This window comes from Hibiscus syriacus, unplaced genomic scaffold (genome assembly GCF_006381635.1).
Source record: "Hibiscus syriacus cultivar Baekdansim isolate YM2019G1 unplaced genomic scaffold, ASM638163v2 tig00009942_pilon, whole genome shotgun sequence".
NCBI classification, from domain to species: Eukaryota; Viridiplantae; Streptophyta; class Magnoliopsida; order Malvales; family Malvaceae; genus Hibiscus; species Hibiscus syriacus.
The window spans coordinates 837,784-859,013 of NW_024062205.1; the positions used below are offsets into that span (position 1 = coordinate 837,784).

Genomic DNA, 21,230 nt, shown 5'->3' on the forward strand with positions numbered 1-21,230 from the left:
TTTACTTAGTCTAGGCCATAAGGGTATTTTGGTAATTCTGGTGCTCAGTTTTATTCCATTCATTTCAGAGCTCGAAGATATCCAATAATTCATGAGCTTGGTGATATTCTTGGGTCATTTCCATTACAAGGGTAATCTAGTAATTCTACAGATCTAATGTATTTCAATCATTTTCTTCCATCCTATCTTATTGTTTAATTCTAATTTATCATCTATTTCAGTCTCTTTGAACAATTCTGATAAAAGAGCACCCCGATAAATTGTTCTTCAGGTATTTACTCGTAAATCAGATATTTTCAGGTCAAATGTCTTCTCAGATTTTTACCAACGAAATATTAAGAATTTTTTGCACTAACTCAGGATCTTAACAATAAAATTCGTACTTAATCAAGTTAAATACAAATCATCAAAGTACTTTCTCATTCAGGGTCAACTCGGACTATTTTACCTCTCAGGGGCATTTTCATAATTTCCTAATCAGATAATTTTGATATTAGCTCTTAACGAAAATAATTTTAATTTAAAGATCCTATGGTCAATTGCTTTCCCGAACATTCTTTGATCTTGAAATTATTCCTTAACAAACTTATAATATCTTGCGCAAACCCTTGTTGGCGTTAAAAACCAGTTATTCAAATTTTCTAAACAAAACTATCATTTCTTATGCGCATCTGTAATTATATCGGATCAATATGTCTTTTTAGAGTTATTAACCAAATTATAGGTACAATTCTTGTCATCCTACAACATAAGGGTATTTTTGTAATTTTACCATATCAGAGTATTCTCATAATTTCTCATTCAAGTACCTTTAACATTTAACATTTGATGATATAAAATATAAGTTACAAATCCATGGCTGATTTCTTTATCACTAATCACAAACTTGTAATTTAATTCTAACAATCCCTCAATCTCTTATATTAGTCATTCGATCCGTATTCAGTTATCGAATTTCTACCACATTCATATCGAGTGTATAAATTAATCAACTCCACAGAAGTGACCAACATTATCTTATTCATGCATTTACCAATATCAACATGTTCCATAAAACATAAAGAGGTAGTAAAGTATTATCTCGATTTTCGTGTCATACTGACTGACCATTTAATTTCCATTCAAACGTCCTCGATCTTGAAATCAACTTCCAATAATTTCCTCACGATCCATGCCATCAAAATTACTAACTCGTATCTAAATAATTTTCCTCGCCATAAAGTTAGCTTATTAGAATTTAAATAATAATTTGAAGACTCAATTGGTAAAACTAAAAACTAATGATGCCATCAAAATATTTAATTACTTAAATTAGGGACTAAATTGATCTTATAGAAGCTATTATGTCATAACTATAACCACTTGGAAACTAATAAACAAGGTAAAGATCTCACAAAACTTGGATGACTCACCTTGTGATTTTCTATTTTCTTTTCACTTTATCAATATTTTCAAAACCCACGTGCTCTCTGAACCAAATTTTCATTTCTTATTTTCCCACATTGTTTCGTTCTCCTCTCCAAAAAGCTAACAAGCAAGCTGCTCATTCAACCGATCTCTGACCACCGCTGATTGTTGGTAACCACCACGCCGACCACCTTCATCGATCGCCATTCAACTGTGTTTCTTTAGCCCTTTCACAATTATAAAACTGCAACTCGCGGGCATCGGTTAACCACACCAAAGAGCCGGTCGTAAGAGACTTTCCCGGATCCCTTCGCCGGCAGAGAAACTCCGTGTCAAAGACAACATGTAGAACCATTCAGCATCACTGATATCCGTCCCATCGATCATCGACATATCGATGTCGTGGTTATCTCTGACGAGGTCTTGGATTCCTTCCATCACCTTTCTTCGTTCATCTTGTAACCCCTGAATGTATGAACTTTTGTTGGCACATAATTTCGGGGACGTATCTTTGGTGTCTTGAAAATGATCATCTCCCCAAGCCAAAACAACCGACCTGGCCATCGTTCAACGCTTGCTCTATAAAAAAATAGCGTATGCCCATCAATCCAGTTGTCTTTCAATTACATGTTGAAGCCTCTGCTGGAGAATCAGATGTGGAGTTCATTTGAAAAAGGAAACTAATAAAGAAGATGAAGATGGTGAGATTATTAGTTCTTCCATGACCGACAGACAGTAAAAAGAAAAATCAAGTGTGAACAGGTCGAGGTTTTTATCTTTGGTTTCAAAATGATCAGTACTACAATGTTTTGCTCCATTACGTATATACACTCTATGACAGGAAATAATATAAAATTTCCTCTAAGCTGAAAAGCAATGGATTCCAACCCTATTGTCATTATCTTTACTTAAAAAAAATATCTCTTATTGAGTGACCCTCAATAATTACAATAATTGGGTTGTTACAGTTGTCATTTTTCGTTTAAAAATTGACAGTTGTCTAAGTTGAACGTTAACACGCTAATTGAGATATGACAAAATATAATGCCAGAACCGCTTTAGTTGTATTGTTATTTGAGATTCTGAGATCATATTTTATTATACCTTAGTCAATAGGTTAATGTTCATCTCATATTGTCGTCAAATTTTCAACAAAAAAATGACAGTTTGAAACATATGAGTACTCGAATGACCATTTTGTAATTTTAAATAATCAGAGGACTCAACAAAGCAACACCCTATAATCAAGTGATTATTTGTAGCTTTCAATAGTCAAGAGATTCAATAAAGCAATTGTAATAATCCAATACCATTTTATGTACTTTACCTTGAAACCATAAAGTAAATTTAAATACCTATTTAACCCTAAAAAAGAAGGTAAACTATATATTTAGTACTAAAACTATCAATTTTGATTCGTTTTAGTACCTAAACATTCAAATTTTTTTAAAACCATATCTAACGTTTAGTTTCATTTCATTTAGTAACTCATCGTTAAAAACTTAACATATTTAGTACCTAAACTATCAGTTTTGTTCCATTTTAATACCTTAACTTTAAGTTTTTCAAAACTTATTATTAAATTTTGAACGTCATATTAAAATAAAACAAAAATTAAAATTTTTAGCGGTGGGGTACTAAAGTGAAACAAAAACTAAACTTTAGGTATAATTTTGAAAAAATTGAGTTTAGATATTAAATGGGTCAAAACAAGTAGTTTAGGTACTAAATATGTAGTTTACCCAAAATGAAGTATCAAATTGAACTTCGTAATATTTATGAGCAAAACGCTAAAATTTGGATTCGGCTAGTTGAAGTTTCGGCCAAGCCGCGAACTTCTTTGGTTCCCTCCAAAACATATTTCTAGTCTCCCTCCAATTTATCTATGAAAAAACCCTCCTTTTCTCTTTCATTAATCTCATTTAATCTGATAACAGAGAGCTTCAGAACTGTCTCCCTGTAGTCTAAATCCCTTTCACTTAAACAACACTACCAATGACAAGCCATGAAGACGATCTCGACCTCCTTCTCTCTCTTCAAGAAAGGGTTTTGGAAACTCCTCCTGCTTCCCCTTCAAACCCCCATTCTCATTCTCCAGGTTAACATTTTCTCATATCTTCTCTAATCGTCGCTTTAGCTTTCTTCCGGCTTCGCTCATTGAAAAGCCCTTCTGTTTACCTTTTTATTTGTGTTCAATTTTGTTTATAGTTTTCACATGTGGGTTTTGGTTATTTTTGTTCTTGCTTTCGAATCTGATAATGGGTATCCCTCGGTTTATTCTCACAAGTTTGTTTGGGTCTAAATTTGTAGGGTACCTATCAGATGATGGATCGTCTAGGCAGAGAGGGAAATCAGACTTGTCTGTTTTTAAAAATTTTGTGGAAGATTGCCTTGATTATGAACCCAAACCAGTTGAGAAACATGCCAAGTCGAAGCCACTGAGTTCAAATGATATTCAAGTTGAGAAATTTTCAGGTTTGCGTATAAGGTAAATCCAAGTTCCAGCTGACATTGATTTGGTTGACTATTCTGATTATTGTAGGGAAAATCATGAGCCAAGTGACAAATAGAAAAGCCTTGACTGGTATCTTTTCTTCTGTTTATTAGGAAGCAATTGATCAGTCCTGCGGAGCTTAGCGAGCGTTTGTCTGATATTCGTTTTGTTCGATTATCTACTATAAAGTATGTAATTTTACTTTTCCTTGTAAATTATGCTTTTATTGCTAGGTATTTTATTGTTTTTGGATGTTAAGTTCCCTTTAAGTTTGGCTTACCTAGATTATTACTTGCAAAGGCCTGAATGAAGCGTATAACTATACATAAACTTCATGAGGTAGATTACTAGATATATATATTTGGAGTTTTACAGGAATTTGTTGATGGGAGACACCCTTTATGGTTGTTGGGCAACCATAGGAGTGTTGACTGAAAAGGGTACCCCGAAGACGAGTTCCATTGGGAAGAGCTATAGCATATGGAAAATTGGGTGCTTGGATGAAAATACCATTTCTCTTTTCTTGTTCGGTGACGCTTATGAGCAGAATTGTAAAGAGCAGGTTGGAGCAGTTTTTGCATTGTTCAGTTGCAGTGTTCGTAAAGACCCCAAGGTATCATCTTTGTCATGTTTTGATTGGCTTATGTTGGGTACGCTTCATGAAGAAAGTAATATCTTCTGTATCATTTTGTAGGGATTGGGATTTTCCTTGAGTGCTACTGCATCCAACCAAATGCTAAAGATCGGCACTTCAGCTGACTATGGAGTTTGTAACGGAAAAAGAAAGGATGGGATAGCTTGTACGGTCATTGTAAATAAGTATGCTACATCTATTCATTAAGGCTCTTTCGATATATTCTGTCTTTGCTCAATGGGCCCTGTATACTTTTCATGGTCTAGACTCTAGAAATGGGATCGAGACAGACATCTAGTTTGAACTAAATGGTATGCGTAATAGAATGATCTGAGTGATGTAATATAAGAACAACAAGCTTCTCAGAAAGATGTTAGTAAGCTCTCTGAATGAATGATTGTGGTCTATCTCTCCACTTATGCTTGCCATATTGATATTTACCTTGTTTGAAGTTTCTTTGCACTGCATGGTAATGTGCTGAATGTTTGCAGTGTGGATTGATGAATTATGTAGTTAAGCAAGAAGCAAAGAACGTTTGAGAATCTTTGATACAAAAATAGCTGTGTCATGAACTTTCATTCTTATGTTTGTTCATCCAATGCAATTTGGTATCTTATGTTTTATCATGCAGCTTGTTAAACAACTTTCTAACCATTTGAATATAGAGGCGCCATGCTATCCAGTTTTCTTTGTATGTTTGTATGTTTGTCTGTGTAGTGTATCTCTTTCTGAATCTACTTTTAATGTGTTATGTTATTTCAGACGTAAAGGTGCTTACTGCCAATATCACAAATCGGTAAGCATGACATTACTTTTATCTTTGTCTTGTTTTACCAACACCACTGGAGTAGGATGTAATTCATCCCTAGATAACTCTTTTCTGTTATGTCACGTAGAAAGCATCAGAAAAATATTCCACAAAGCGAACTGAGCTAATGGGAGGGTGTGTGATCGATGATCCTTTTCATTTTTGTATCCTTTTGTTGTCAAGTTAAATGGTTCAATCCATTACTTTTATAATTTTCATGAGTGGCATTGTTTTCCTCTTGCAGAAACTTGAGAACAGCATTTAGAAATCCTCCTAGATCAGAAGGGATATACATGGTTGATCCTCTATCTGATAGAACAGACTCGAAAAAGCCCTCTAAGCCGGCTAAACTACTGTCTGTAGAGGCACTCAAACGGGCACTAAGGTATGTGACTGGTAGCATCAATTATATCTCTTATGCAACTAGAAGCCCATTTAGAGATATTATAACAAAGAGGAGAATCAACTGATCAATTTGAAATGTACTCGAATGAACAGCAATGGAGATAAGGTGACAACAAACAGACACTCCCAAGGCATAAGATTTCTTAATGCAGTTGCAGGTGTTTGATTTATAAACCATCTCTACTCAAGCCACTTGCATATCTATGCAATATCGCGTCATTGATAATTATGTTGTAAATGCCAGGGGAAATGGGTTCCAAATTAAAAAATGGTGCATCTAAAATGGCTGGCTCAGAGAAGAGGTAAATCATAATTATTTTTTGTCATCGTCGGTGATTTGTAACTCTCGTCCTCCTTTTCCTATACTTTAAAAATCCGTTCATCACTTTTCAGGAAAGAATCTACCATGAAACAAGACACATCTCTTCAAAGAAACAAACATCCGGATTCAAAAAGAAGGAAAGTTGAGCAGGAGAAAACTCTGGAATTCAGTTGGACTCGGCGATGGGAAACCGATTAACCTATATATTGATTTAAGTACTCCATAGCTCCATAGCATGTTGCAGAGTTGACCATGCAGGCTAATTCCTGTTTTATAAGTTCCAACAACTGTTTAACTTATGATTTTTTTGGGCTGAAGGTTATGTAGGCGTAAGTTGGATGCAATATAAGCCAGTTTTATTCCATTGAACAAAATTATTATGTGATCCCAAATCCAGGTACATGGTAAAGTAACCATAAACTTTAGGTGATTAAAGGGGAAAAAGACATCATAATGGGGTATTGCGTGAGGAAAAATGATTGACCAACCAACATAAGAATGATGTTTATGTGTAAGGAATTGATTGGATTTGCAGGGCTAATTGGTAGAAGGGAGGGAACAAAGTGGGGGGCACGGCATCTCAGGACAGTGCCAGATACAATGATGTTGAATTGAATAGAATTTAATGGGATACCATAGGGAGAAAAACAGTAGGAGGGCAGTTGGTTATCCATGCACATGGAGTTGGTGGTGAATGGCCCATGTGCTTTGAGAATTTTAATGCTTCTTCTCTCTCTATATGCGTGTACAAATATAGTAATTATATTGTTAGTTGGCCTAATTCTATACTTATATGATTTGGAATCATTAAAAAAACACAATTACACTTTGTCCACTATGTATCCCTACTACAACTACCTTGATTTAGACATCCTATAAATTTATATTGTTTTTGTAAACTAACTATTATTTTTTTTAAATTATACTTAATGTTATGTTTTGTTTCTATTTTGGTTAGTTGTTAAAAAAAATAATAGTGATATTAACGTGATACCATAAGGTAATGTCATATTAGTATTGAAAACAATTAAAAATGACATGTTAGTATTAATATCTTTCTAATATTAAATGGACAAAATAGAAATAGAACGTAATGTTAGATATGATTTTTTTTTTTAAAATAGTTGATAAACTAAAGTAGAAATTATTAATTGGTAGGTGATTATACAGGGTGGTTTACCCTATCCTATAAAAAATAAAATTGATTCTCGCATATAATCATGATTTAACTTAATGATTAATTATCGTCTTATTAGAATAAAATTATATACCAATTTACAAAGAAGACCAAGGTTGCCTCAATGGGTACTGTACAGGATAGGAGGTATCTAAAAAGGACATGTCAGGCAGCAAGAACCCATGTAGGTAGGTTAATTTGTCCCCTAAATTAATGTCTTATTAGGCCAATTCTAATGCAATATTGAAGCCAAGACAAAGTGTTTGGTGATGAATTTTACCCACTCCTTAAACCAGCTGTGCCTTTAAAAGAAATTAAAAATAATACTAATTGACCTGTAGAGGGGAGGGGCCCGAGAGTGTTTGGTAGCACATTTATGCTGAGGTGTGTTTGCTTGGATTTTGGATTTTTATTATCCAAATTTGATTTTCTTTTTATAGTATTGATTGCATTATACACCCATCAGTCCTTTAATCTGAAAAAAATCTTGATCGACTCATCAAATTTATAATAAGTACAGTAGTGCAAACATGTTTATGAGGCTCGTATTTGATATGAATTTAGATATGATTTTTGAGATAAAAATATGATGTAACATAATTCGATATAAATAAATAAATAAATATATATATATATATTAGGTAAAATAAAGATTTAGTTAAATAATAATATAGATATATATTATTGTAATTAAAACTATATATATAATAGATAATTATAATATCGTCTTACATCAAGTTAAACCGAGTTATACCTTAAACTTAAACCCGACCCAATTGAAACTCGAAAATTTAAAGAATAAAACTACTCTATAAGATTAGGTAAGATTAGAACCCATCAAATTAAAGTGAAATACACATCCTTACTTGTATAACCATGGGGTCATATCCTGGCCCTAGAAGCAACTAACAAGCGAGTGTGTCACCTTCTCAAACCATTGGCCAAAAACACTAAATAATAACAATAATGAACGATGATGATGCAGCCATAACTTTGTTGAGATGTCGTAGTTGATGCTTCAATGTTGCATTTGATTAGGTGCCCCTTTTAACCAACTTAACAACCACCATTAACGAATCAACCTTACTTGTGGGTTCTCCACTAGATCGCGACGGCCATTGCGTCACGAGAAATCGAGGAAACATAATCTCTTTTTTCTTTTCTTTTTGGATCAAAATTTGGGATTACCCCATTTTTGGGTGCGTCGCAAGATTTTTTTTTATTACTTGAAACCCAAGATTCCATCTTTCTAGGGGATTTGACACAATATTTCTCGAAGTAGCACACTTTCTGCTGAGTTGGCAAAGGCGCGTCTCCGGAGACGCGCTTTACCCGTGTTTTCGTCGAGTTGGATGCCACGTGTGGAAGGCGCATCCCCGGGGACGCGCCTTTGCCAACTCAGCAGACACGTATTTTGTTTAATAATAAATAGTTTATTTTTATTATTATTATAAATTAATAATATATTATGTAAAATGTTTCGATTATAATGTAAGAATTATCAAATGTATTTTGTTAATGTGTGTTAAAGGTGGAGTGAATTATCTACATTAATATGATATAACAATATATGAAAACCAGTTTTGACTTTATTGTAGTTATAGGAAAAATGTATGAAATTATAATATTACACATATGGTTATATTATTATTTTTGATTTTGATTATCGATCTATTAATTTTATCAGTTAATTATTTAAATGTTATCAATCTAGTCATCTCATATCAATATTTAACGAAAATATTGATGCATAAATTAATAAATTAGTATAATTACATATTTAATCTTCAAGACTTACATATTTTATAAAATTAGTCTTATTGAAAATTTAATTTAATAAATTTAATCCTCCAATCAGAACATGAAATGTGTCATCGTATACATAAATTTTTTAATAACTTTTAATTTGTTTAATTTAATATTTTTCTCTACTTAGAAGGTGGAATTATTATTATATTTTAAAAAAATTATAACTAATAATATTAATTATTATATTAAATAAATATATTAAATATATTTATGTATTTAAAAGTTAAAAAAATTATTTAGGTGTACATACATTGACAAATTATATAAATGCAATAACATTAAATTATTAGAAACAAAAACATTCATTTAAATACAATATTAATTACATAAGAGTTAACGGTTATATGATGATAACAGAGTTGGACATTTTTTTCTATTGTGCCCGATGTTTCTACAATGCCCACATCGTTTTTGTTCTGTTGACTTCTCCCGAATATCCATATCACAATGTATTCTAGTAGATTTTGGACGACCTGAGTCCCTCAATAGCAATGAATCTGGTACAATTGTAAGCCAAGTTTGAATCTCATTTGGGTCTCTTTCGTTTCCTATGGGCGGAAACTCAAATTCATATACCTTGAATACTTGTGAAAGTTGGTATACGGGATCAACATAATTTTTGTAGTCCAAATGCGAATGTGAGCAAGCAGCAATGACATGAGAGCATGGATATTTGAGTGCTTGAAAGAAACCACAATCGCACCACCTCTCTTGCAGATTAACTCTGAAAGAGTTAGCTTCAATCCCTTGCAGTGGACGTGGCATTTCGGTTACACGAAACAATTCACGGGTGGGAGAAAAATTTGTAACTAACATCCCATTTGATGCAACCACTTTTTTCTGTAAATCAACTACTAGTCTTGGGTGGTAAATATGTCCGTTTTGCATCCAAGTAAGAGCTTGTCCACCGAGCTTTGCAAAGAGTTGACCCAAACGAAAATAAGTTGTTTTAACCAACGCCGTGACTGGTAAATGACGTGCCCCCTTTAAGGTTGAATTTATTGCTTCAGCCAAGTTTGTTGTCATATGACCATAGCGATACCCCCCGTCATATGCATTTTTCCACATTTCTTTGCTGATGTCCATAATGTACTCGCACCACTTCTTATTTTTGCCAAACAACTCTTGTAGCATCGACTCAAACCTTTGAGGTAAGAGTTCGTAACCTAAGCCATTAGGAATATGTAATAGTTAATATGAAGTATAAATAAGTAATAAGAAATTGATAGAAAAATTGGGAAAAAGTAACATACACATCCGCACGACTAACTGACGTTCATCGTTCTTCTTGTATTTTCCGTAATAGTTTGCAGCAATATGACGGACACAATAACGATGTTGAACATGTGGAGGTCTATACATTGTACCCAAAGAGTCCATTGCTGCTTTTATCCCGGCTCCTCGGTCTGAAATAATGCATACTCGTTCCCTGGTGACAACATGTAAACGTAATTTTTTAAGGAAAAAAGCCCAAGACTCAGTGTCTTCTCCTTGAACGAGGGCAAAAGCAACATGAAGAATATTGCGGTTTCTATCTTGGACCACAGCCAATAATAAAACTTGCTTGTATTTCCCATACAAGAAAGTACCATCAATTTGGACAATTGGTTTACAGTACTTGACTGCATTAATACACTGAGGGTAAGTCCAAAAGACTCGGTAAAATTGGCAGCGATCGCGAACCATTCGATCATTCACGTAATGATGTTGAGTTTCGAACTCAACAATTATCCCGGGATTAAGTCTTTGCACAACATGAAACCAACTGGGCAGCTCGTTGTAAGAGGAATCCCATTCGCCATGAAGTTTGCAAATGGCATTCTGTTTTGCCAACCACGCTTTTTTATATGAGACAGTGTACCCATATTGTGACTGTATAGCAGAAATCAACACTGCAACAGCTATATGAGAGCTTTGCTTCACAATGGGCATGATTGCTTGACAAATAATGTTGGAGTCCAAGTTGGGATGATCCTGGTTTATACCTGTTGCACAACATGTATGAGGACCGTTGTATCTGGTTAGTTCCCATAAGTTGTTCTTCCTCTTTGATACACGGACCATCCATTGACATCCGTTGTCACGTTGGACGCAGTAGCAGACATATTTCTCCGTGTTAGATCGATCAACTCGGGACTGAACTGAGTTACGAATATTGTAACTCTTTATTGCCATCATTGCTTCCTCCTTCGATGCGAACTCCATTCCAATATGTAAATTATCGTCATTGACTGATGATTGAAGTCCATAGTTGCCAACATCAGGAAGATCTGGAAATTCAGGCTCATACATTGCATCATAATCAGCCTCATACATATGTGCAGGAAGTTCGGCTGGTTTTGTATTTATCAGAACGTCATCCTCGTCATCATCAGAATGTACGTTAAACTGTGGTGAGTCAGGTTCAACGAATAATCCCGTTTCAGTACCATCTGCACCTGGCTCCCGAAGAGGTTCTTCTGGTGGAGATGAGGGTTCCTCCGATAATCCAATGTTGAGGTCAAATAAGTTCCCGCTTGCGTGTCCTCCCCTTGAACTTGAGGCCATTGTATCATGTGGGATGTGAATAGACTGTCATCTCGTTGGCATTTCCATATGTAAGTCGAAAACATTGGCAGATGAATGTCTGCCCCTTGAAGTATAAGAGATGTTGCCATATGGATTATTGGTGAAGCCACGTGGGTTGAGATCATAAGCAGTTGCAGATGAATGTCTTCCTATTGAACTTGATGGCATGGTATATGGCGTTGGATCCGCCATTAATGATGTGAAATCATTACAGATCAGTTGTGTCGGGCTATCAACTTGATCAGTTTGATATGCAATGCCAAAGTGAGAGGAATATGAGAGACCACGAGTTGCACGAACCTCAATAAAAGTGGCATACATTTCAATAAGAGATTGTGAACTCCCCATATGAGCATCAACCATCATAGAAACATTATCATCGTTTGAAAGCTGAAATGATGTATACGTGAGCGGAAAAAGTTCAGTAGGAAATCTGTACTGAAGTGAAGATAGTCTTCTCTGGCCTGCTACACGAATCTTTAACGAAATTTTTGTGATTAACTCCTCAATTGTGATGTTTATCTTCAAGGTTAAGGGGATATAATGATCTGACTCAAAAACAACCCCCTCTTCAGCTTCCTTAATTTCTCCATCATTCAAAACAACAGCAGAAAGACGACTCATTTTCAGAGAATTTGAGAATTTAGAGTTTGGGAATTTGAGAATTTGAAAGATTGTGAACTGAAGTTTGTTTTGAAAGTTTATAATACGTTGCATATAATAGTGTCTATAATCGGAGTACTATTCACATGAAGGCGCGTTCCCGGGGGCGCGCCTTCCATTATTTCGTCAGAGAATATGTTATCATTGCCCTATTATGTCACTCATGTCCCTCGGGGACACTAGATATATCAGTACCTATTATTACACTATTCACATGAAGGCGCGTTCCCGGGGGCGTGCCTTCCATTATTTCGTCAGAGAATATGTTATCATTGCCCTATTATGTCACTCATGTCCCTCGGGGACACTAGATATATCAGTACATATTATTTCACTATTCACATGAAGGCGCGTTCCCGGGGGCGCGCCTTCCATTATTTCGTCAGAGAATATGTTATCATTGCCCTATTATGTCACTCATGTCCCTCGGGGACACTAGATATATCAGTACCTATTATTTCTCAGGGGACATGAAGGCGCGTTCCCGGGGGTGCGCCTTCCATTATTTTGTCATAGAATATGTTATCATTGCCCTATTATGTCACTCATGTCCCTCGGGGACACTAGATATATCAGTAAATCAGGTAAATTATAACCAAAATTTAACTTCTTTTGAAAGTTCAACAAGTTAAGAATAACTTAAATTAAAACGTTATGTGAAGTTTGAATAAATTAGATAAAATGTTATGGATAAATTGAATAAATGTGAAGTGATAAGTTGATTGTGACATTGAAATTGTATGGAATGAGCATTGAAATGTGACATTGAATAAATTGCCAATTCACCCCCCTCTTGGTCGATTCCGTCGATCGATGAACTCAACATAAGTTGATTTTAATGTATACGTTTTAATATATACGTTAATGATAAAATCATATGTATGGATAAATTTAATTTCAATTTAAGTATTGTGAACTATAATTGGAATATAACTTTTAATTTCGAATACAATTGGAATATTAAGTTGAAATTTAATGTTAAATTTCGAATACTATAATTTATATTTTAAATTTAAATTTGAATAATATTATTTTTATTTTTATTTTAAATTTCGAATAATATAATTTGTATTTTAAAAACATTTATCAAACATTTAATGTTAAATGTGAATAAAAAATAACATTAAAAAATATGTATGTAACAACTATGAAACATTTAAATAACATAACCAAATTACATAAAATTCTGAAATATAATTATTTAAATAACATTAAATATAACTGGATCACTGATGTCGTCTTCTTGAATGAGTTCCACATGGCGGTGGTTGTCTATTTCGTGGAGGATTTCTTCGTGGAACTTGTTCTTCAGTCTCCTCATCTTCACTATCATCATCAGCAGCATTTTCTTCATTTGGTGTAGATGACGCTGAAGGGGCTGAAGGGCCTGTATAAAATAACAACCCTGGAGGAGTGCTAGTAACAATCCCACCGCTCCCCGGGAACTGTGAAAACTGTGGAAACATTGGCATCGATGTCTGTGATCCAGATGGAGATTGAGGTGTCTGCGGAGAATCACCACCAGCCAAATAAGATGCATATGAACCATATGCTGGATCATTAAACATAGTCGTATATGCACCTCCATATGGTATAAAACCCTGCGGGCTAGGCATGTAACCTGGCGGGCTAGGAATGTAACCCTGCGGGCTCGGAATGTAACCCTGCGGAGATGGCATATAAACTGGTGGGCTTGGCATATGAAGTGGAGGGCTGGGCATGTACCCCTGCGGCATCGACGAATAAGGATGTTGTGGTGGGACTGATGCAGAACCGGTAGCGCCTTCTCTCCATCCACGCATCGGGGGACGATGATATTGAGACGGTTGACGTCTTTCTCGGCGCCTAGGAATGTTAACCCCTCGTGCTTCCGCAGAAAGTAGAAACAGCTTCCCATTTCCATTAAACCAGTCCATATAGTTATCCGTAACCATATGACCAGTTTCAGCGTAATATTGTCGAGGGGCCACCAGTGTATATCGGTTCTCCCAAAGCGCAATCCAATCTCTGTGTCTCACCACCCAGTTAACATCTTTCTTTCCTCGTCTATCTATGTTATGCACGTCGTCTAAATTCCTAGGAGCTCCAGGAATATATTGCGTACAACCATACTGACGGAGCACGCGGTCAACTAGATGCCACTCAATAATAGCATAACATATAAGAGGTATAACCGATATCCATACCTCTAATGACCCACTAAGGTGGGGTGGGATGCAAGCTTTCACTTCATCGCTCGCATAAGGTATCCACTGAAACTGAAATATAAATATACAATTCAAATAAATAAAATATTCTAATTATATCTAACATTTTAAATTAAAATATTAATAATTAAACAAATTTAAAAACATACCTCAGACCCAGCTTTCGTATCAATAAGTAAACGAATTTCCTCTAACCCAGTAGGTATACTTTTATGGTCCTTTCTTTTCATCGACCACATATGAAATATAATATAAACTAAATATCACCCTATTTAATTGAAAATATTTAAATCAAAATTTAGTTCGAAAATTACCTCAACAATAAGGGGAATACGTATGGTTCATTCACGATCGGGCATAAGAAAGGCATGCGGAATCACGCCCATGATTGTAGAAGCAGAAGACATCCACCGATATCAGTTTTCTTATAATTCGTCGCCCGACACATTTCTCTAAAGAGAAATGCCAAAACTGCAGCACCCCAACTATATCTTCCTGCTTCATCAAAATCGATCAGATGCCGCAACCACATACAATGCACCTGGTTGCGAGATTTGTCGGGCATCAATATTCCTCCAATTATTCGTAAAATATATGCCCGAGCACATGCCTTTGCTTGATCCTCTGAAGCATTTTCATTTAAAACCTCAAAATTAGCTTTCAACCAAGATAAAGCTATTCTACCTCCATTAAACTCTGGCAGAGCAGCTCCAAGATAATCAATGCACATTGATTTTCAATCACCATCCGCCATACCACACATCATATTTCCGTCGACGGGAAGCCCCAGATGCATAGAGACATCCTCCAATGTAATTGTCGCCTCTCCACATGGAAGGTGAAAAGTGTGTGTCTCGGGCCTCCACCTCTCAATCAGTGCAGAAATTAGGACAGGTTCGAGTTTGCAACCGCCTATAATTGTTGCAATATACCGAACCCGGCAGAAGCCAAATATGGCAAAATACGTTCCGGTGTCGGTATACGTGGATTTTTAATAAAAAGTCTCTAAAATACGATCAGCATCCTAAATAATATACATTAATATAAATTCATAATAACTTTAAAATAAAAATAAATTTAAATATTAACATTAATTATAAAAAAATATTACCATATCGCTAAAATGTCTGGAGATATGATCAATATCCAATCGCAACAGCATTTCGTTTTCCATTATAACTGTAGACAAAACAATATAATTAGCAAAAAAAATTAATAATTCTAAATAAATAATAATTATATAAATATTATTTTAATAAAAAAAATATTTACATAAATATATTAATATAAAAAATAATAACTATTTAAAAAAATACTAACATAAAAATAAATTTCTTACCACTAATAATAAATTTAAAACTCAAATAGTTGGAGAATTTGAGTTATATAAGAGAGGAGAATATGATTTTGGTGTGAAGAATGAGGGAGGGTTGAGGGGGTTTATATAGGGGAGGAGGAGGGATAGTTAGGAAAAACGGATGGGGACATTTATGACATTTAATGGAAGGCGCGTCCCCGGGATGCGCTTTCCACACGTGTCTGCTGAGTTGGCAAAGGCGCATCCCGGGGATGCGCCTTCCAGACATGACATCCAACTCAACGAAAACACGGGTAAAGCGCGTCCCCGGAGACACATTTTTACCAACTCAACATAAAGGGTGCTACTTCTGAAAATATTGATCAAACGATATCAGAAAAAAAAATTAAAAAAAAATTAGTGTCAGTTATGTTAAATAACTATCTTTCTAATCTGACTCCCGAGGTTCTGATTTCCCTTTTAGAGCTTTGCTTCGTGAACAAGTGAAGCTGTCGCCCACCTGTTTGTGATTTGGCATGTGAGAGTGAAAGTCCAAAGTTACGTTGAAGGAAATAATTTACACAGCTTGCTGATGACACAAGCAATAGTGTTTATGTATTTGACCGACCGTGTTAAAATATCAAGGGTTAAATTATGGTTTTGATACTTCTATTGTGTTCAGATTCAAGATTTAAATACCACACCTTGATTTCATATAATTTGGTCATCTACTATTAAAATTTCATTAGTTGCTACAAATACTTGATGTCATTAAATATTCTACTAAAATGTTGATGTAGTCACGTATCAAATGACCTCGATTTTAAAAAAAATTATTATTATTCCTTATGATTCTGAATTTGAACACCATAAATATCAGATATATGTACGTTTAATACCAAATAATTCTGAATTATCTTTAAATATATATTATTTTATATTTACTCAAAATTAATTTTTAAAAAATTGACTCTCGGGAGTAGGTGGATGATCTGTTATATAAATAATAATAATTTATTCAAGCATTAAATAAAAATACATGGTTTTCGTTTGACTTTGGGGGGAAAATAAAGGCAAATAATCATTAAATCTTCCAATCTAATCCACCTCTATGGATTTTATTATTACCATTAAATTATTAATTAATTAAAAGTTGGAAATAATAATAAAAATTCAGAATAAAACAAATGAGCTCTACGGTTCACATGCAGATAGCTTAGGCATGTTGCCCCCCATTTCCTTGCTATTTATTTAGGTCTTAATCAGCACTAAATTTCTTCAAATAAGACATAACAAATTTATTAAATTAATTTAACCAATGTACTTGTAAAAATATTATTTTAATTTTAATTGATATTCAATTCTAAATTTAATCCCAAAAAATCATTTTCACCTTCTTCTAAAAATAATAATTTTATTAAACTAAAACATAAAAATCCAGCATTTTCTTAATTTAATATGACTTTCCTTTTAATTTATTATACATAATGACATTGTCACGTTGATAAAGATTGAATATAAGATCTAATAAAGCATTTCAACACAACAAAATAAGGTATAATGTCTAATCATTTTTATTATTTCCTAAAATTAAACCTCAAATTCTTTAAATAAGTCATCAGTCATTATCATTAAAGAAATAATATAATCAAAAGTAATTTTTAATAGAGGGACAAAAATTTATTATTAACTGAATTTTCGTATGATTTTAAATCTATATTCGAATTAATAAATATATACTTTTATTGATTTATTCTCAAAATTTTTAATTTAATTTATATAAAAAACACCTTCAAATATATGTTTTTTTAAGGAAAGAAATTAATAAATAGTAAAATTTTTGTTTTATGGAAAATATATTCAAGTTGTAAATGTACGCAGATAGCTGTCAAAGAGCTGTCTTTACTCTCCTTTCCCCTAATTATTCTCTCTCATCCTTTCGGACTATGTCTTGATGTCTTCCAGTTTTACTTAGAACTCCGTTTCTTCGTCTTCTTCTCCATTTCTTTCTCTCAAAATCCAGCATAAACCAAGAAAAAAAATGTTGTTCCTCAACAACAGTAACTAGATTTTGCTTTGATTTTCTCTACTGTTTTGGACAATAATTAAAGAAAAGGATAGCCGAGGGGCGGAGGGAGGGGAACAGCTGTGAAATCACTTCACTTTTTCCGGTTTCGCGTGGCGCAAAATGAGTGCTTCGAGGTTCATCAAATGCGTCACCGTTGGTGACGGTGCCGTCGGCAAGACTTGCATGCTCATCTCCTACACCAGCAATACCTTCCCAACTGTAAGTTCAAAAAATAAAAAATAAAAACTTTCCCTTTTTTGTTTGGTCCCTGGGAAAATATGGGGAATCGAAAGAAAGTCGAAGACCCTTTACTTTGATTTTTCATGGAGGTTTCCCCTTTTTTGTTTCCTCGATGTTCGTGGCTACCAGTCATAAACTACACTGGTTTTTTGTGGTCAATGTGACTTTTAAGGAAGTTGCTTTCTTTATTGGGTATTTGTTTATTTTTTAGCTTTGATTATACTTATCTTTGGAATCTTAAATTCGATACAGAATGTCCTACCGAATAATTGAACCATTCTTCATAAATTGTGTTCAAGTGAGCAGTTTCTTAGGGTTTATTGTTTCAGAAATTTGCAGAAATTTTACTGCCTTCTGCAGTTTATCCTATTATTTTGCCTGTTTGTGTTTTGGTGATTTATAATCTAGGGGGAAAAAGATGACTTTTGGAGATGATGATAACATTTTCATGTTTTGTGAAAAAGGATTATGTGCCGACTGTCTTCGACAACTTTAGTGCAAACGTGGTTGTGGATGGGAACACTGTTAATCTGGGATTGTGGGATACTGCTGGTAGGTTTCGATTCCCTAAATTCTCCTTATTAATATCTTCGAATGCTTATTGTGGTAGGTTCGACTATATTGTTTATTTTTTGGTCATGTAACAGGCCAGGAAGATTACAATAGATTAAGACCTTTGAGCTATCGTGGAGCCGATGTCTTCTTGTTGGCATTCTCTCTCATTAGCAAAGCCAGCTACGAAAATGTTGCTAAGAAAGTAAGATTATTATTTATTAGAATTTAGAGGCTTTTCATCGGGTTTCTTGAATAAGATACTTCCGATTGCTTGACCTGCTAATGCATTCGCTTCTTTCCGAACTCTCAGTGGATCCCGGAGTTGAGGCATTATGCACCTGGTGTTCCAATTATTCTTGTTGGGACTAAGCTTGGTTAGATTCTACTCCAATTTTTTTTATACTTTCAGGTCGCTTGATCTGTTCCTTTCAATCAGCTCTTAAATTCTTAATGCAGTATTATTTTATTTTCCTGTAATATGTTACAGGTAAGGTTGAAGTAGTGTAGTGCCTTAGATGACTCCTCCTGTGTATTTACCACTGCCTCGTAAAACGAGTCCATTGTAGCACTTCTTTTCAATATAATAGTGTTTTGGTTGCTAGATTTTTCTTGATAAATCTACCGTAACTTTTATAACTATGGCCATATTCTCAGTTTTCTTGTTAAAAAAACAAACAATTAGATATTTTACGGTTCAATTACTTCTTTCCTTACCCAAACATTCCTCCTGTCTTTTTTCTTTCTTTCTAAATAGTTGATGTTACTCTCGTCTTCCGCAGTGGTTGTTAACATGGTTTGAAGTAAGGATAAAGCTCCGTAGTTGCAAAAACTTGAAAGTTGAAACCAGTATGTCCATTCTGATTTTGCCTCAAATTAGTATGTTTTCTTATGCATTTGAAAGAATGCTTTTAATAGGACAAGTTTTGGGATACATACTAGCTTAGTCCTGCAGAACTATCGTTTCTCCTAGTGAATCGTCAAATGTAATCTTTTTCGATATATTAGAAGCCTATGGAATAATCTAGATGCTCTTATGTCCTCCCGAGTCCCACCCCTTACCAACTCAGGGACCAAGCAAGATTTAAACTAAAGTTTCATGTCTGAAAAATCTGTTTGGGACCACTATTTACTGGTTTTAAGCCACTCTTCAGGAATTATACGAAAGTTGATGTTAACCAAACCTATAAGAAAATTAGAATATGAACTGAATATAATATTCCTCATATTAGAGGAAGACGTTTGAAGAAAATGGGAAATAAAATGAGCCCAAAATTTCTAAACTGGGGCCTAGTCTATTTTCTTTCACTGAAATTGTACACCCACTTTTACTTTTGTATAGTCTATCATACCATCTTGAGTTAGTTAAACTGTTGTTTGAATCATTCATCATGGAGGAACGAATAATTTTAAATTTTGGAAGGAAAAAATACAAATCCCATGGCAGATGAATAACAAAGGAATGAAGCAACTGCTAGTGGAAGTTTATGGTTTTAGGGGTCAAGGAAGCAATCCATTTTTCAACCTGTAACTCGATTCTTTATGCAGATATGGCATCAACAACTGCTAAGTTTTCCTTAAAATTTGGCAGTCTATGATTTATCAACAGCTGTTACATTTCTTTATGCAGACCTTCGGGAAGATAAGCAGTTCTTCATAGATCACCCTGGTGCCACGCCCATCACCACAGCCCAGGTATCCATTGTCTCATCGTGCAGCTGTTTGTTCATGAATGCCATTTTGGTTGATGCTTGATAATATCGAAGCCTAATTTTGACTATTTTCTTTTACTTTTGAAAGGGGGAGGAGTTGAGAAAGCTAATTGGAGCGCCTGTTTACATTGAGTGTAGTTCAAAGACACAGCAGGTACATAAATATTGTTCATTTCAATCTGGGAAATTTATTTGTTTTCGAGTCGCAGGAGTGATTTATGTTAATGGCTTCTTGAAAATAATAAAAAAAAAACAGAATGTGAAAGCGGTCTTCGATGCAGCCATCAAAGTGGTTCTCCAGCCTCCGAAGCAGAAGAAGAAAAAGAAGAGAAAGTCACAAAAGGCCTGCTCGATTTTGTGATTCACTCCATGGAAACAGTTATGGATGCCGGGATGGATACTGTGACCCATTTAGGCACATAAAAATCTGTTATCTCTCACCATGTCAATTATCTTTCTCACCTTGAGAAAATAGCCTCCTTTTGTGGTATGTAGTCTGAACTAACTGAACTAGGTAACTCTCTATAATCATCTAAATATGTACCCTTTCTTTTTCATTTTCTCCTGGGATTGTTTTTTGAAATTTGTATGTTAATGGCCCTTTATGTCTTGAATTTGGGTTTTACATATGGTTGATCTATTAACTGAAACATGGAGATGAACTATATGTAAGAACCACCAGATTGTTTCCTCTGGCATCTTTGTGATGTAATCTGATCTTTAGTGCTTTTTTTAAGGAGCATCTAATATTATTTGTGGTTTGCTTTTGCTTACCTGATTACTTCATCTTGCTACTTTCATCCTCCTTTCGGTTTCACGATCCTCGGTTTTAGTCTAGTTGGTTCACGAATTTCATGTAATCATGCT

At 34.6% G+C, this 21,230-nt stretch overlaps 2 protein-coding genes across 2 annotated transcripts; both read left to right on the forward strand.

Moving 5' to 3' along the window:
* The first annotated feature begins 398 nt into the window (after positions 1-398).
* Positions 399-20,898, forward strand: LOC120203445 (rac-like GTP-binding protein ARAC3). The gene is made up of 8 exons (XM_039203740.1): positions 399-411; positions 17,815-18,078; positions 18,564-18,651; positions 18,747-18,856; positions 18,965-19,028; positions 20,282-20,346; positions 20,452-20,517; positions 20,620-20,898. The coding sequence occupies exons 2-8, from the start codon at positions 17,980-17,982 to the stop codon at positions 20,722-20,724; spliced, it is 597 nt and encodes a 198-aa protein (XP_039059671.1). The 5' UTR covers positions 399-411; positions 17,815-17,979; the 3' UTR covers positions 20,725-20,898.
* Positions 3,334-6,483, forward strand: LOC120203444 (protein MCM10 homolog). The gene is made up of 11 exons (XM_039203739.1): positions 3,334-3,505; positions 3,718-3,895; positions 4,015-4,089; positions 4,277-4,514; positions 4,596-4,720; positions 5,298-5,331; positions 5,432-5,478; positions 5,588-5,728; positions 5,842-5,906; positions 5,993-6,050; positions 6,142-6,483. Exons 1-11 carry the CDS (start codon positions 3,403-3,405, stop codon positions 6,266-6,268), a joined length of 1,191 nt encoding a protein of 396 aa, XP_039059670.1. The 5' UTR covers positions 3,334-3,402; the 3' UTR covers positions 6,269-6,483.
* Positions 20,899-21,230: the final 332 nt, after the last annotated feature.

Coding starts and splice junctions, on each gene's coding strand:
- LOC120203444 (XM_039203739.1), top strand. CDS start 3,403: ATGACAAGCCATGAAGACGATCTCGACCTCCTTCTCTCTCTTCAAGAA. Junction 4,090..4,276: donor GTTCGATTATCTACTATAAA/GTATGTAATTTT, acceptor GGAGTTTTACAG/GAATTTGTTGATGGGAGACA. Junction 5,907..5,992: donor ATTTCTTAATGCAGTTGCAG/GTGTTTGATTTA, acceptor TGTAAATGCCAG/GGGAAATGGGTTCCAAATTA.
- LOC120203445 (XM_039203740.1), top strand. CDS start 17,980: ATGAGTGCTTCGAGGTTCATCAAATGCGTCACCGTTGGTGACGGTGCC. Junction 18,652..18,746: donor GGGATTGTGGGATACTGCTG/GTAGGTTTCGAT, acceptor GTCATGTAACAG/GCCAGGAAGATTACAATAGA. Junction 20,518..20,619: donor GTAGTTCAAAGACACAGCAG/GTACATAAATAT, acceptor AAAAAAAAACAG/AATGTGAAAGCGGTCTTCGA.